This window comes from Ursus maritimus, assembly GCF_017311325.1.
Source record: "Ursus maritimus isolate PB19 chromosome X unlocalized genomic scaffold, ASM1731132v1 scaffold_X1, whole genome shotgun sequence".
Taxonomy (NCBI): Eukaryota; Metazoa; Chordata; class Mammalia; order Carnivora; family Ursidae; genus Ursus; species Ursus maritimus.
In genome coordinates this window covers 78528375-78545022 of record NW_024423319.1, presented here as the reverse complement: position 1 = coordinate 78545022, position 16648 = coordinate 78528375, and the positions used below count along the sequence as shown (strand labels likewise).

The window sequence follows — 16648 nt, the reverse complement described above, 5'->3', positions numbered from 1 at the left end:
ACAAATTGCATAGTACTCATAAGTTAGTTTTTCCTAATTCCAAATATACAGAAAATGAAGTGATGTCTAAAAATTTTATCAACTAAGTCCATTAATTCTGACATTCCTTTCAGAATAGAAAACTGCAATTATTCTCGATGTAAGTTAAAATGTATTTTATATATTTACAACATTTGCTCTACTTGAGATATTACCAAAGCTGGCTATGTGTCCAATCACCTGGGGAACTTTCAAAAAATAAGTTTCTGGGGCCCATCTCTTTGGAGATTCTCATTTGGAAAGGCTGGAGCAGATAGCAGGAATCAGTATCTATGATATAATATAAAGCTCATGTTGGTGTATTAAGGGAATTCCTCCTCTGATTCAGCTAGCTCTTGGACTGGTGGTCCCTTCTTTCAGGGCTTTTCAAACACTACTGTGCATACTGTGTGTCACTAAGAAACAAATTCTGATTCAGTAGGTCTGGGATGAGATTTCGGAACCTGTAGTTCTCTTTTTTTTCTAAGATTTTATTTATTCATTTAAGAGAGAGAGAGAGACAGAGAAAGCAGAAGCAGGGGTAGAGGCAGAGGGAGAGGGAGAAGCAGACTCCCCACTGAGCTGGGAGCCCCACGTGGGGCTCGATCCCAGGACCTGGAGATCATGACTTGAGTAGTTCTAACAAGCTCCCAGGTGATGTCCATGCTGCTGGTCCAGGGACCACACGTTGAGTAGTAAGACCTCATGGGCTCTTTCAGTCTCTCCACAGGGGAATGATAGAACACACTCCCCTAAGTGGTCCCTACCACTAGAATATTTTAAGTTTTACCTAAGCCTCCTTTAGCATAGCTAGAGTATACAATTTGCAAAATACCTGACATATCTTTACTATGTATCCTACTACCAAGTGAATGGAAATGATTTCCCCCATTTATAGACAGAGTATCACAAAAGATGAGTGTTACCAACATCAAAAGGAAGAGATGAAATTAAAATGTACATAGTTTTCACTATATATACAAGGATGTTGATCACAACCATGTTTACAATAGTGAAATACTGGAGAAAATTCTAGATGTCCAAAAATAGCAGACTGATTAAATAACTTATAAAGGTGTCTATTAAAAATAATAATTTAGGGGCGCCTGGGTGGCACAGTGGTTAAGCGTCTGCCTTCGGCTCAGGGCATGATCCCATCGTTGTGGGATAGAGCCCCACATCAGGCTCCTCCACTATGAGCCTGCTTCTTCCTCTCCCACTCCCCCTGCTTGTGTTCCCTCTCTCGCTGGCTGTCTCTATCTCTGTCGAATAAATAAATAAAAAATCTTTAAAAAAAAAATAATAATAATTTAATTCACAATTACTGGTAATGAAAAGATGTTCATGATAAGTAAAAACAAAAGGTTTTGTAAAATCTTATAGTAAGAATCCCACTTTGTGGAGAAAAAATAGTCATATACTCATCTGGGGAAAAAAAAAGAGTCCAGAAAGATAAATACTGTTTAAAAGCATCCTCAAAAGAGTGGAATTTCAGGTGCTTTTGATGTTTATTTGTTCACATGACCTAATATTTCTACTATGACACAGACCTTTTAAAATTCTTTTTTTTTTTTTTAGATTTTATTTATTTATTCAACAGAGATAGAGACAGACAGCGAGAGAAGGAACACAAGCAGGGGGAGTGGGAGAGGAAGAAGCAGGCTCATAGCGGAAGAGCCTGATGTGGGGCTCGATCCCATAACGCCGGGATCACGCCCTGAGCCAAAGGCAGACGCTTAACCACATGCCACCCAGGCGCCCCGTGACCTTTTAAAATTCTGAAAGGGGAACAAGGGGGTGAAGAGCAAACTAAGCAAACCCACACATGCACACACCTTTCGAGAACTACCAGAATGGCTGGACTGCTAGGTAACTTGCATTCCAGAGAGCCAAGGGACTTGTCACATTCAAAGCACTATGAAAGCTTGTTAAAATTGCAGTCTTACATCCCACCCCAGACTTATGGAATCTGAATCTCTGACAATAGGCTCTGGAATCCGCATATGAAGCAAACACTAACTCTTACAGACAGTGAAGTTTCAAAACCATGTTGTTAAACAAAAAGCTCCCTAGAAATGCAGGAACCTGGACTAAATTTCAACCTATCTAAATGGAAACCTACAGCAAATTCAGAATGGGTGAAATCACAGCACCTACATACACATCCACATGCACAGAGACCACTGGAATCTGAATAACAACAAGAGCCTGTACTTAGTGACCTGCTCTATTCAATCTTAATTTTAAGCATTTCATGTGAACACTGACATTTCCCATGGGCTGACTGAGGTCACAAAGGTTTCTTTATATTTGAACTATAACTATCCAAAACTATTCTTATTATAATCCCTTCTATGATGTTCTGTCCCCATTTAGTCCTTCATTAGTTAAAAGTACCACACAAATATTGTGGAACCAAATATCGAGGAAATTCAACTAATCTCCTGTTGTTTTCATTTCTCCTTTTGACTAACCTCAGTAGGTTCTGGTGATTATTTCTTCCAGAGACGCTCTTTGAGGTAAATTTAAAGCAAGGACAAATTTATATTAATAGAAGTCCTCAAAGAATCAAGCATAACATTTTCTATTCTGAAAAACACCGTATGAACCCCCAAAAATTTGTTGAAAGAGAAAAGGGAGGTATCGCACTAAATATATCTCTGACATATCACACTCCCAAACACTTAGTACAACAATCAACTCATAAGGCAACTAACTAAAACTTACTAAAAGTTTTCAAAATGAGACCTCAAGAGTTTGGGGGATTTCCCAACATTAATAAATTAAGAGCATTTTCCCAAAGAAAGCATTGATAGACTTTTTCCCTTTTAAAACAGGAGGGAAAACAACAGTAGGAAAAAAAGGCTGCCATGAGCTCCTAAGACGATCTAGGAATAGAGCATAATTTCAGGGAGGCAGGGAACAAGCCTTTCAATTTATCTTAATCCATGATATACATTAATCCTGGATCACTCAGAAGGCCAGGGCTGCTAAAACTGGAATTTATTAAAACCAAGAAGATTATATACCCACCTGCAGTTCACACCAAGCAACCTCAACCCATGTTTCAGTGTCCAATCCTTTATATACTGTTTTAAATGCTCCTCTTCCCAACTCTATGTCGAATTTCAGGAACCTGCCACTAGGAGAAGTAGCTACAGCCTTCATTTCTGCTTCTTCTTCCATTTCTTTTTCATTTTTCTCCTTGAGACATTCTTTTGAGGACTCTGAAGTTGCCTTTGAACACTGTTCGTATTTAACTTCTTGTCCACCTCCTAGCACATTTGTAGGAAGCTTTTCTACTCTTGGAATATTTGCTGTGGTCTTCATTCTCTCATCTTTGGAGGAAGATGCAGCAACTTTATCATCTTCCATCATCTCAACACTCTTTCGGAAGAATCTCTTTCTTTCTATAGTTTCCCCAGAAGCAGAAAAGGTACTCTTTTTTTCTTTTAGTCTAGCTTCCACTGTCAAAGTTGCTACAAGCTGAGGAGCTCTGTCTTCCAATGAAACTCCATCAGGTTTCTCAGAATCTTCTGTGCTAGCTGGTTCTCCTGAATCAGTAGCCATTGTAATTGAGGTTGGCACTAAAATTTTTCCTGTTCCACTCTTTAGTCCAGTTACATCTCAGGTATCAGAATGGACTTCCGTTTATTTAGTCGTATGTTTCCATAGCAACCTGGAGGGGGGAAAGGATATTTTAAAATCATCCCACAAAGGAAATCATTAAGGAGAAAACAAGTCACCTGATTGCTTAATCCCTTTTTTTCTTAATAAGAAGTTTGTTCTTTTTCTGTCCAATCTTAGCAACCAGGAGACTCCAGGGACTATGTCTTATCTTGTTTACCACTGTAGTCCTCAGTGCCTAGCAGACTACTTGGCATATACAGCTCAATAAATCTTCATATTGCATGAATTGAGTTAGGAACTTAGTTCTCAGCACCATCTATCAATCCATCATATTTAAAACAAGTATCCAAACCCTGAGTTCACTTAGCTACAATGTAACACACAATAAGTAAAATAAGCACATAATTTCTCAGTAAGTAGTTTTTATCTAAAATTCTGAAATTAATCCAATAGTAGTATATTTTATTGTGGTAAAATATACTGAATATCAAATTTACCATTTAACCATTTTTCAGTGTACAATTCAGTGGCATTAAGTACATTCACAATGCTGTACAATCACTACCACTACCCATTTCCAGAAATTTTTCATCATTCCAAACTGAAATTCTATATCCATTAAACTCCCCATCTGCCCAGCCTCTGGTAATCTCTATTCTACTTTCTGTCCCTATGAACTTGCTTATTCTAGGTACTTCATCTAAGTGGAATCATACAATATTTGTCCTTCTGTGCCTGGCTTATTTCACTTCGCATAATGCTTAAAGTTCATGCATGTTGCAACATGTATCAGAATTTCATTCCTTTTTAAGGCTCAACAATATTCCACTGTGTGGGTATACCACATTTGTTTCTCCATTCATCTGGTCAATGAATTTTTTTTTTTTACCTTTTAACTATTGTGAATAATGCTGCTATGAACATCTAACGGTAGTTTCAAATAATGTAAATACTTGTTAATGAGTTTACCCCCATATATTAACAGAAAGAAACTACTGTCAAATATTAAGACACTATACTAAAAAAATGGCAAGAAAGACAAAAATATGCATCCACTTGAACCAGCAATTCCACTTATAGGAACTTGCCATAGAAAATAGTCAAGAATCTGGGCAAAGATTTAACTATAGTACTTATAATTTGGAAAAACTATCCTAAACATTAGCCTAATAGAGGTTTGGTAAAATATCAAAATGAGATGTGACACAGCATTAAAAAACACTGCAGTTTTGGGGTGTCTGGCTGGCTCAGTAGGTAGAGTGTGTGTCTCTTGATCTCAGGGTCATGAGTTCAAGCCCCATGTTGGGCATGGAGCTTACTTAAAAAAACAAAAAAAAATCTAAAAAAGAAAAACACTGCAGTTTTTAGCGAGATGAAAAGACAGTCCCCATATATGATTAAATGAAAAAAACATACAATAAGCTTCCATACACACATGTACACACTCTATTAACACTGACTGGTGGAATTATGAACTTCTTTCTTTCTGCTTTCTTGTATTTTCTGACTTTCCACAATGAACTTGTGGAAATATGTGGAATGTATAAGAAAAAAAAAGTTTTTCAAAAATGGTCAAACTACGGATAAGAAAATTCTTCCCTTCCCACCACAAACATGCATCAAAAAATTAAGCCTATATACCTATTATCATGTTATATGCCTCAAAAGGCACAATTTTTCATGTCAAATCAAGCATATACAGAAATACCAAATTTGAAAAACTGAAGAAAACCAACCTGAACTAAAACAAAATGAGGAGAAACACCCCAAAATGTTCTACACGTTTAACACAATTCCTATCAAAATTCCAGCTGGTTTCTTTGCAGAAATTAACCAGCTGATCCTAAAATTCATATAGAACTTCAAGGGGCCTAGAAAAGCCAAAGCCAAAACCATCTTGAAAAAGAACAAAGTTGGAAGATTCACCCTTCCCAATTTAATTTTTATTTTTCTTAAAGATTTTATTTATTTATTTGACAGAGAGAGAGAGACAGCCAGTGAGAGAGGGAACACAAGCAGGGGAAGTGGGAGAGGAAGAAGCAGGCTCCCACCAGAGGAGCCTGATGTGGGGCTCGAACCCAGGACTCTGGGATCACGCCCTGAGCCAAAGGCAGACACTTACGACTGAGCCACCCAGGCGCCCCAACCCTTCCCAATTTTAAAACCTACTACAAAGCTATAGTATTAAGACAGTGTGATATTCACACTGTCTTAAGTATGTATAGATAAATGGAGTAAAAATAAACAGTCCAGAAAAAGACCCACATATTCATAGTTAATTAATTTTCAACAAGGGTGCCAAGAAAATTCAATAAAGAACAGTCTTTTCAACAAATGGTGCTGGGACTACTGGTTATCTACATGCAAAAACCTGAAGTCAGATACTCTAAGTAAGGTTTTCTGGAAAAGATACCCAAACTGAGTCTTGAAGAAAGAAAATTAGCTGACCCAAGCAAAGGGAAGATCACAAGCAAAGTCATGAAATAGTATGGAGTAAGTGCATATGAGTAGTACCATGAAGAGATTACTCACATATTAGAAGCAGGTAGATGAGGACAGAGAGACAGTCACCCAGGATTTCTATGCCATACAATGTAAAACAAGAAGACCAGTTAGAGAGCTACTGCCATAATCCAGGAAAGAGATGCTGAGGTTAGAATGAAAATAGTGGCAAGAGGGACAGATTAAAGACATGTTAAGCAAATACTAAATGCAAGATTTACCATCTAAATGAATATGGTTGTGGGGCAAAAAAAGAGTCTATAAAAACTCCCAGAAATTTGCCTATCAGATGACAGACTAGGAAATAACTGTGTTAATGCCAAAGCTAAGAAGTGCTCTGTGAGGTTACACTGCCAAATCAGTACACTTTAAAAGTCATCTAATAAGACTAGTATTGCCTCCAAGTGAGAAAAAGTATCTAACAATGCCTCACTGAGGTAGAGATTTTTTTCTTTAACTTATTCTAACATAATCTTAGACATAGAAAAAAAGCCTGCAAGAATATACAAAGAATCCAGTATACCCTTCACTCACATTCCCCAAATGTAACCATTGTAGGTGGGATATTCTTAAGTAAGAATAATTATTTACTTCACTTAACTAAAGGTCACTTATCCAGAAACCTCAAGAGCAGAGATCCGTAAGTAAGATAAAAAGACTTCTAAGCAGACAAAAATAGGTAAAATTAGAGAATTTAAGTTGGAAAAAGCCATCAAACATTTTTAAGTGCATCATATCTTTTTAAAAATTGAATCTCAGGATGCCTGGGTGGCTTAGTCCATTAAGCATCTGCCTTCAGCTCAGGCATGATCCCAGAGTCCTGGGATCAAGTCCCACATTGGGCTCCTTGCTCAGCGGGGAGCCTGCTTCTCCCTCTGCCTCTGCCTGGCCCTCCCCCTGCTTGTACTCACTCTCTCTCTCTCTCTCTGGCAAATAAATAAAATCTTAAAAAAAGAAAAAATATAGGGGCGCCTGCGTGGCACAGCGGTTAAGCGTCTGCCTTTGGCTCAGGGCGTGATCCCGGCGATCTGGGATCGAGCCCCACATCAGGCTCTTCTGCTATGAGCCTGCTTCTTCCTCTCCCACTCCCCCTGCTTGTGTTCCCTCTCTCGCTGGCTGTCTCTCTCTCTGTCAAATAAATAAATAAAATCTTTAAAAAAAAAAAAAAAAAAGAAAAAATATATAAATCTTACTCAGAACCCTAATAGTAGTGCTGCTCTGGTACAATAATTCTAACATGTTTGGTCACCTGGTTTCCCAAACCATAAGAATAAGAAGAAACAATTAAGAGGAATGGCAAAATGAGTGTTCCCCCAGTCTTCTAAATTCGAAAATACCAACCCAAGACAAAAATGTTCCTAGAGACAAAGAGGGACATTTGAAAGTACAAGAAAGCTGGAAAGAAATAAACAATTCAATAATAACAGAAGATTTTAATACCCCATCCTCAGTGATGGAGAGAACAACCAGACAGAAAATCAAAAAGAATCTGGAAAACTTGGCCAATACAACCAACCAACTTGACCTAACTGCCATCTATAGAACACTACTAATAAGAGCAAAATATACACTCTTTTCAAGCACACATACAAAAATCTCCAGAGCAAATCATATACTATACAATAAATCTCAATAAATTTAAAAGAATTGAAATCAAACAAAGTATGCTCTCCTACCACAAAAGAATTAAATTAGAAGTGAACAACAGAATAAGGATAGATATATATACTTGACCCTCGAATAATATGGGTTTAAACTGTGCTCTGGGGGCGCCTGGGTGGCACAGCGGTTAAGCGTCTGCCTTCGGCTCAGGGCGTGATCCCGGCGTTATGGGATCGAGCCCCACATCAGGCTCCTCTGCTGTGAGCCTGCTTCTTCCTCTCCCACTCCCCCTGCTGTGTTCTCTCTCTCGCTGGCTGTCTGTATCTCTGTCGAATAAATAAAAAAATCTTTAAAAAATAAAAAAACAAAAAAAAAAAATAAACTGTGCAAGTCCACTTGTACGTGGATATTTTACAGTACTATGAATTTGCTTTCTCTTCTTTTGATTTTCTTAATAACATCTTTCCATAGCTTACTTTATTGTAAGAATACAGTATATAATACATATAACATACACAATATGTGTTAATCAATTGTTTATGTTATTGGTAAAGCTTTGGTACACTATTACTACTAAATTTTTAGAGAGTCAAAAGTTATATGCAGATTTTCAACTGCACAGGGATTGGTGCCCCGAATGCTCACATTGTTCAAGGGTCAAGTGTAGATCAATGGAATAGAATCGAGAGTCTAGAAGTAAACCTTAACATTTATGGTCAACTGATTATCAAAAAGGAGGTCAAGACCACTGAATGGGAAAAGAACAGTCTTTCAACAAAAGGTGCTGGGACAATTGAATATATCTACATACAAAAGAGTAAAGTTGGGACTCCTACCTCACACCATACAAAAAAATGAACTCAAAGTGGATCATAGACCTAATGTAAGAACTAAAACTATAAAGCTCTTAGAAAAAAACATTGGAGTGAATCTTAGTGACCTTGGGTTAAGTAATGATTTCCCAGATACAATTACAAAAATACAAGTGATAAAAGAGAAAATTGAGACTATGGATCTCATCAAAATTTAAAACTTCTGTGCTTCAAAGGATACCATCAAGAAGGTGAAAAGCAAAAAGAATGACCTAAAATATGTGCAAATCATATATCTGATAAGGGACTGGTAGTCAAAATACATAAGGAATTCTTTTTTTTTAAGATTTTATTTATTTGTCAGAGGGAAAGAGAGAGAGAGCACAAGCATGGAGAGCAGTAGGCAGAGGGAGAAGAAGGTTCTCCATTGAGCAAGGAGCCCAGTGTGGGACTTCATCCCAGGACCCTGGGATCATGACCTGAGCCGAAGGCAGACACTTAACTGACTGAGCCACCTAGGCGTCTCTATATAAGGAATTCTTACAATTCAATAATGAAAAGATAAATAATCCAATGGGCTCAAGATCTGAATAGACACTTCTCTAAATAAGATATACAAATAGCCAATAAACACATGAAAAGATGTTATACATCATTACTCTTTAGAGAAATGCAACTCAAAACCACAATGAAATATTACTTCATACCCATGAAGATAACTATGATAAAAAGGACAGACAGTAACAAGTGTTGGTAAGGATGTGGAAAAATGGACCCCTCATACATTGCTGGTGGGAATGTAGAATGGTGCAGCTGCTTTGGAACACAGCCTAGCAGTTTCTCAACAAATTAAGCATTGAGTTACTACATGACACCATATTCCCAAGAGAAATGAAAACGTATGTCCACACAAAACTTGTATACAAGTGTCCATAGCAACACTATTCACAATAGCCAAAAGGTGGAAACAATCCAAATGTCTGTCAACTGATGGATAAACAAAATGTGTTATATCAATGCAGTAGAATACTATTCGGCAATGCAAAGGAATGAGTTACGGATACATGCTACAAGGATAAACCTTGAAAACATTTTGCTAAATGAAAGAAGCCAGAGGAAAAGACAACATGCTATATGGTTCCATTTATATGAAAAATCTAAAATATGCAAATCTGTAGAAACAGAAAATAGATTAGTTGTCACCTGGGGCTGAAGTATGTAAGAACAGGACTGACTGCAAACTGGAACAAGGGATCTTTTGGGGGTGATGGAAATGTTCTAAAATTAGATTGTAATCAAGGTTACACAATTCCATAAATTTACTAAACATCATTTACATTTATTTTAGTGAATTTTATGGTACATAAATTATATTTCAATAATATATGATGTCTCTCTTATGAATCTTAAAACATTTTGACTAAAATCAAAGCCATAATATCAAATATGCCTTTTTAAAATTATATTCTCTATCTTCCCCCCTCCTCCCTCTAATTTTGTCCATTCTTTTTATCTTTAGCCTCGCCTCCAGGGTTGAGAATCACTGTTCTGAAGGGAAAAGACCTGACATCAATAAATAATAAACAACAGGGGCGCCTGGGTGCCTCAGTCATTAAGCATCTGCCTTCGGCTCAGGGCATGATCCTGGCGTTCGAGCCCCACATCAGACGAGATCGGGCGCGTTCAGGGTGGTATGGCCGTAGACCGAGCCCTACATCAGGCTCCTCCGCTGGAAGCCTGCTTCTCCCTCTCCCACTCCCCCTGCTTGTGTTCCCTCTCTCGCTGGCTGTCTCTCTCTGTGTCAAATAAATAAATAAAATCTTTTTTAAATAAATAAATAATAAACAACAAATGAGAAACACAAACACCACAAATAAGAAAAACAAATTTTGGGGTGCCTGGGTGGCACAGTCATTAAGCGTCTGCCTTCGGCCCAGGGCGTGATCCCAGTGTTCTGAGATTGAGCCCCGCATCAGACTCCTCTGCTGGGAGCCTGCTTCTTCCTCTCCCACTTCCCCTGCTTGTGTTCTCTCTCTCGCTGGCTGTCTTTCTCTCTGTCAAATAAATAAATAAAATCTTAAAAAAAAAAACTAGGTCAAGAACTTCACTAAGCATAGAATATCTAAGGCCTTCCCATCATGGATCCATTAGCTTCTTGTCTATAAAACAGAGGTTCAGAACACAGGCTTTGGAGTGGTAGAAACCTAGAATCAAATCTTGGTTCTGCCTCTCATTCCTCAAAGGAGATTTGGGGCCAATTACTTTACCTCATTCATTCTTGATTTCATTTGCGAAATCTCACAGGACTGATATGAAAATATACATATAAACTACTTAGCACGGTGCCTGGCACAATATAATAATCAATAAATAGAAGTCTTTATTTTCTACATCTTAATAACCCCTAGGGGCAGCACTATATTAAAGCACTATTCAACAATACTTTAAAAAAACATTAAATGATTTTCAGTAGACTCACTTAGTAAGGCTGATAAGTATATAATGCATTCTTTTAAAGCTCTCCAGTAATAAACCATGTTGGCATTGCTTCAGTGACCAGGAAATACCTCTTCTACATTCAGCAATGCAGAAACATACCTCGGTGAAATAGTCCACAAAAATCAGGCCTCAAACTGAAGTCTCTTACTAAGTACAACAGCTATATATCATTAACCTGTGCATGACCATTTTTCCTTTCATAAAATGGTAACAAACTAGGAATATGTATAAAGATTACTATAAAAGCACTTCCACAGAGATTGAAATTATAGGGAAAAATCTCACAAATGTGTACCCTATATCTACTCCTTTAACCTGTTTGATATATAATCCTGGAGCATTTGAGTGAAAAGTTTGAAATAATTTTCCCCCATAGCTTATCATGGTTCTATCCATGAGAAATTCAGCATAAAATCAGTACTTTGTCAATCAATGGCTCAAGAATTTCAACTTTTAGAACTAGCAATTGAAAGAATGCAAATAAAGTCAACCTACTTATTGGGAGAAAATATTTGCAAATGACTTATATGTTAAGGAGTTAATATCCAAGATATACAAAGAACTCATATAACTCAACACACAAAAAACAAATAATCCAATTAAAAATGGGCAGAGACAGTTAGGTGGCTCAGTTGGTTAAGCGTTCAGCTCTTGATTTCGGCTCAGGTCATGATCTCAGGTTCGTGAGATCCAGCTCCGAGCTCAGCACGGTGGCATCTGCTTGAGATTCTCTCCCTCTCCCTGTGCCTCTCCCCCCTCACACTAAATAAATAAATAAACAAACAAACAAATAAGTAAATAAAATCTTTTTAAAAAATGGGCAGAAGATCTGAATACACATTTTTCCAAAGAAGACAAAGAGATGGCCAACAGAAACATGAAAAGATGCTCAGTATGGGGCACCCAGGTGGCTCAGTTGGTAGAACATGCAACTCCTGATCTCAGGCTCATGAATTTGAGCCCCATGTTAGGCATAGAGCTTACTTTTAAAAAGGCTCAATATTACTAATTATTAGGGAAATGCAAATCAAAACCACAGTATCATCCCACACCTGTCAGAATGGCTAGTATCAAAAAGACAAGAAATAACCAGTGTTGACAAGGATATGGAGAAAAGGGAATGCTGGTACACTGATAGTGGGGATGTAAATCGTGCAGTCACTCTGGAAAACAGTATGGAGGTTCCTCAAAAAACTAGGGGCGCCTGAGTGGCTCAGTCAGTTAGGCGTCTGACTCTTGATTTCAGCTCAGGTCATGATCTCAGGGTTGTAAGATTAAGCCCCATGTTGGGCTCCATGCTGAGCATGGAGCCTGCTTAAGATTCTCTCTCTCCCTCTCTCTCTGCTCCTCCACCCTCCCTTTCTTAAGGAAAAAAACCCTAAAAGTAGAAGTACCACATGATTCAGTAATTCTACTACTGGGTACTTACCTGAAGAAAACAAAAACACTTATTCAAAAAGATATATACTCCCCTATGTTTACTGAAGCATTATTTACAAAAGCCAAGATGTGGAAGCAACCTAAGTGTCCATCAAGAGATGAATGGATAAAGAAGATGTGGTATATATTCACAATGAAATATTACTCAGCCATAAGAAAGAATGAGATCATGCCATTCATGATAACATGAATGGACCTAGAGGGTAGTATGCTAGGTGAAATAAGTCAGATAGAGAAAGACAAATACCGTATGATTTCACTTATGTATGGAATCTAAAAAACAAAACTAACGAAAAAACAACAAAGAGAAACAAACTTGCTAATACAGAGAACAAACTGGTGGTTGCCACAAGGGAGGGGAGTGAGGGGATAGGCAAAATAGGGGAAGTGATTAAGAGATACAAACTTCCAGTTCTAAAATAAGTAAGTCACAGAGATGAAAAGTACAGCATAGGGAATATAGTCAATTATATTGTAATAACATTGTATAGTGACAGATGGTAACTACACTTATGGTGGTGAGCACTGCATAAGGTATAGAATTGTCAAAATACTATGTAGTACACCTAAAATTAATACATTATATGTCAAGCATAATTCAATAAAATTTTTATATAAATTGTCAGAATTATACAGTAAATTTTCCATTAACAATCCTCTCTCCCTCATATATGTATATTCACATCAATAAACATTTACCAAGTGCCAAGTACTGCCAGGATCTGGGGATAAAAGAAAGAAAGTCAGTTCTTATCCTCAAGGAGCCTACAGTTTACCCAAGTTTAACATATACTACTGCTGACTCCTGGTTCAAGAAGTTGAACTGAACACTTATATCTCTTGTACTTTCCGAGACCTGGAAAAGTGATGGCAAAAAAGTACAAAAGTATAAGTCACAAGCCAAGGACATAAATGGAAAATGGCATAGCAAATACAAGATTTCAACAACTTCTGACAGAGAGCAGACAGGAAAGAACTGGCTAGTAACACAAATCAAAGGATACTACAACCTAAAATATGTAACAGAAATGGTTCCAACGCAGGATGGAGAAGACTTGCAGGACCAAACCCCAGAGATAAGTGATCCCATAAAGCGCCAGAGTTAAAAAAACAACAACAACAACAACGCTGAGCAAAAGGGACTAACTGAAGGTCTGAATTATGACACAGTTGATGAACTCACCTCCCCATTCCACCAAAGACAAAAATCCTCACACGCAGAATATCAAATTCAACAAACCTGGATGAATAAGGAACCCCAGAGCAAAGCCCTTTGCCCTCTGGTATTTGGGTCCTCCAAGTGTAATAGCCAGCTGTCCACCCACTCACCCCAAAATAAAGCCTACCAGTTGACAACCCTGTCTCCGAACATAGAACTCCCAGTCGGCCCTTCTACTAGCTCATTCTTAAATACGGATAGAACCAGGAGACAGCCATTTGGAGAAAACCTGTAACACAGAAAAGAAAGATCAAAAGAAACAAAAATGTTCTTGGAGGAGTTGAAATAATTGAAGAAACCATTTTTAATTTAATTTTTAAAAATATAGTCCTAAAATTCAAAAATCAAAGAGGTATATAATTAACAGGTTCCCTCCCAACCCTGTTTCCCATCCATTCAGTTCCCACCACTCCCCCAACAACCACTCATTAGATTATTGTGTAGCCCTCTGGAGTTTCTTTAAACAAATAAGCAAATATAAATATATGTTCTCTTTCTCCTTCCCTACACAAAAAGTAGCATAGTATATACCAAACTTTTGTTTATAGTCACAACTACTTGATATTTTTTCCCCATCACTATATAGAGGTTCCTCATTCTTATTTTTTAAAACCTACATAGTATATAGTATTTAATTATTTGCTATGTTATTTGTTATGACAAATAGCATTGCATATTTTGCATATGTGGGTGTGTGTGTGTGTGTATATATATATATTTCCTGAAATGAAATTGCTGGATCAAAAGAAATGTGCATATTTAACTTTTATTGAAGCATGCTAATATATCCAGAATAATACACATAATACATATGTATCTTTATATAATGCTGCCAAACTGCCTTCCATGGGCATTGTACCAATTCAAACTCCCACCTACAATGTGTGAAAGTGTCCTTTACCCCATAGCCTTGACAACAAAAAGGTGTTATCAAACGTTTTGACTTTTAACACTCTGATAGATTTTAAAAAGAAATCTCGGTGTGGTTTTAATTAGCATTTATCTTATGAGTGAGGTTAAGCATCCTTCACATAAACAATAATTAAAGTCATGAATAAGCCAAGAATTCTTATTATCACTGCTACCACTTAAGGAAATAAAACAAGATGTATGAAGATTGGAAAGTAGGACACAAAATTCAAAACTTGCAGGCTATATGATTATCTACCTAGAAAATCCAAGCAAATCAACTAAAAACTATAATAGGAACTAAGAGAGCTCCGCAGAAAGGTCACAGATGAAATCAACAAAAGAAATCAATAGCTTTGCTATATATTGGCAATAATCAGCTAGAATATATAATTTAAAAAAACAGCTATTCTAAGGTGAGGGACCTGGAGGTGGGCAGCACTAGGAAGGGGAGGGAAGGGCTGGGTGTCTGGAGGAAGTCAGATCACTGAGATTTTAAATACACACACACTATCCTGTACATAAGAGCAACAAAGCTATAACATACTCATCTAGGAATAAACTCAAGAGGAAATATGCAATACCTATATAAAGAAAACTGTAATATAATACAGCTATAGTAAGTTAAATAATGTAGTTTCAGCACAGAACAGATAGCATAATAAACATTGTCAGAATAACTGGCTGTCTATAAGGGAGGAATATTAAAGCCCTACTTAAAACCAGTCACAAAAATAAATTCCAGGTAGGTTAAAGAGCTAAACATAAAAGCAAAACTATATAACTATCAAAAGAAAATATGGCTGGATATATTTCTGACCTGAAGAAAGGCTTTCATAAAAAGACAAAATGCAAAGACCATTAATAAAAAAGCTAACACATTTGTCCATTTGACCATGAACAAGGTTAAAAGCTAAGCAACAGACTGGGAGCAAATATTTGCAACATGTATAGCAAAGCATTAATATCTGGAATATATAAAGAACTAAAAAAATCAGTAAGAAATACAAATGGCCAATATGTGGACGATAGGAGGATGGCTCAGACTCTTTAGTAAGCAGGGACGTGCAAATTCAAACAATTTAATAACATTTTTTATCCATCAGATGAGTCAAAAATCTGTTAATATTACATTTCAAGAAGCATGAGAAATTCAGCACTTCATGCACTCTTGGCAGACAAACTGGAATAGCCTTTTCATTTGACAAATTCTAAGTATCTTAATGCATACTTACCACCAGCAATTACACTTTTTAGTATCTACCTGAGAAATACTCTTGTATGTATACAAATATGCATGCACTAGGACTTTTATTGAAGCATTGTTTGGAATAGCAAAAAATATTGAAAAGAACTTAAATATCCATGTATAAGAGAATGGTAAAATAAGCAGTGGTACATCTGTACTATGCAATAATATACATCTGTTTAAAAAATGAAAGAAGGATATATACTAATGTATTAAAATCTCCTACACATAGATACTACTAAGCGAAAAAAAAATTATAATACAGCATATACAACATATCATTTATGTGGAAAAAAACCCACAAAACCTTATGTTTCTAACTGTACTCACATATGTTTAAGTGCATATAAAAAAGCCTGGAAAGATATGCTCTTAATTTATCCTGCAGGTTAAAGAAGCAAGTAGTACTAAACACTATGTATTCATTAAAAAGAATGGTGTGAAGATATATATAGAGAGAGAAATAAAAAGAGCCCTAAGTCCTATTCTTTGGGAAAAGAGCAAGTCATAAAATATTTATTTTTTATTTGCATAAGCAAGGGAATACAGGGGAAAAGGACTATACAAGTTCACAGTCAACTCTTTTTTTTTAAGATTTTTTAATTAGTTTTAAGTGATCTCTACACCCAACATGGGGCTTGAACTTATAACCCCAAGATCAAGAGTCGCATGCTCTACCAACTGAGCCAGGGTGGCGCCCCTACAGTCAACTCTTAATAATAGTTACCCACTGGAGGGCAGAAATTGTGTAAAGGTGGACCTTAAGGT

General features: G+C 36.9%; 1 protein-coding gene across 2 annotated transcripts in view; it reads right to left on the bottom strand.

Annotated features, from left to right (window-relative positions):
* Positions 1–3971, bottom strand: part of WNK3 (WNK lysine deficient protein kinase 3) — a 152144-nt gene extending 148173 nt beyond the window's left edge. For both annotated transcript variants that reach the window (XM_008710830.2, XM_008710831.2), the window contains exon 1: positions 3052–3971. In XM_008710830.2, the coding sequence (XP_008709052.2) occupies positions 3052–3588 (537 nt within the window). In that variant the 5' untranslated portion in view covers positions 3589–3971. The remainder of the gene's footprint in view (positions 1–3051) is intronic.
* Positions 3972–16648: the final 12677 nt, after the last annotated feature.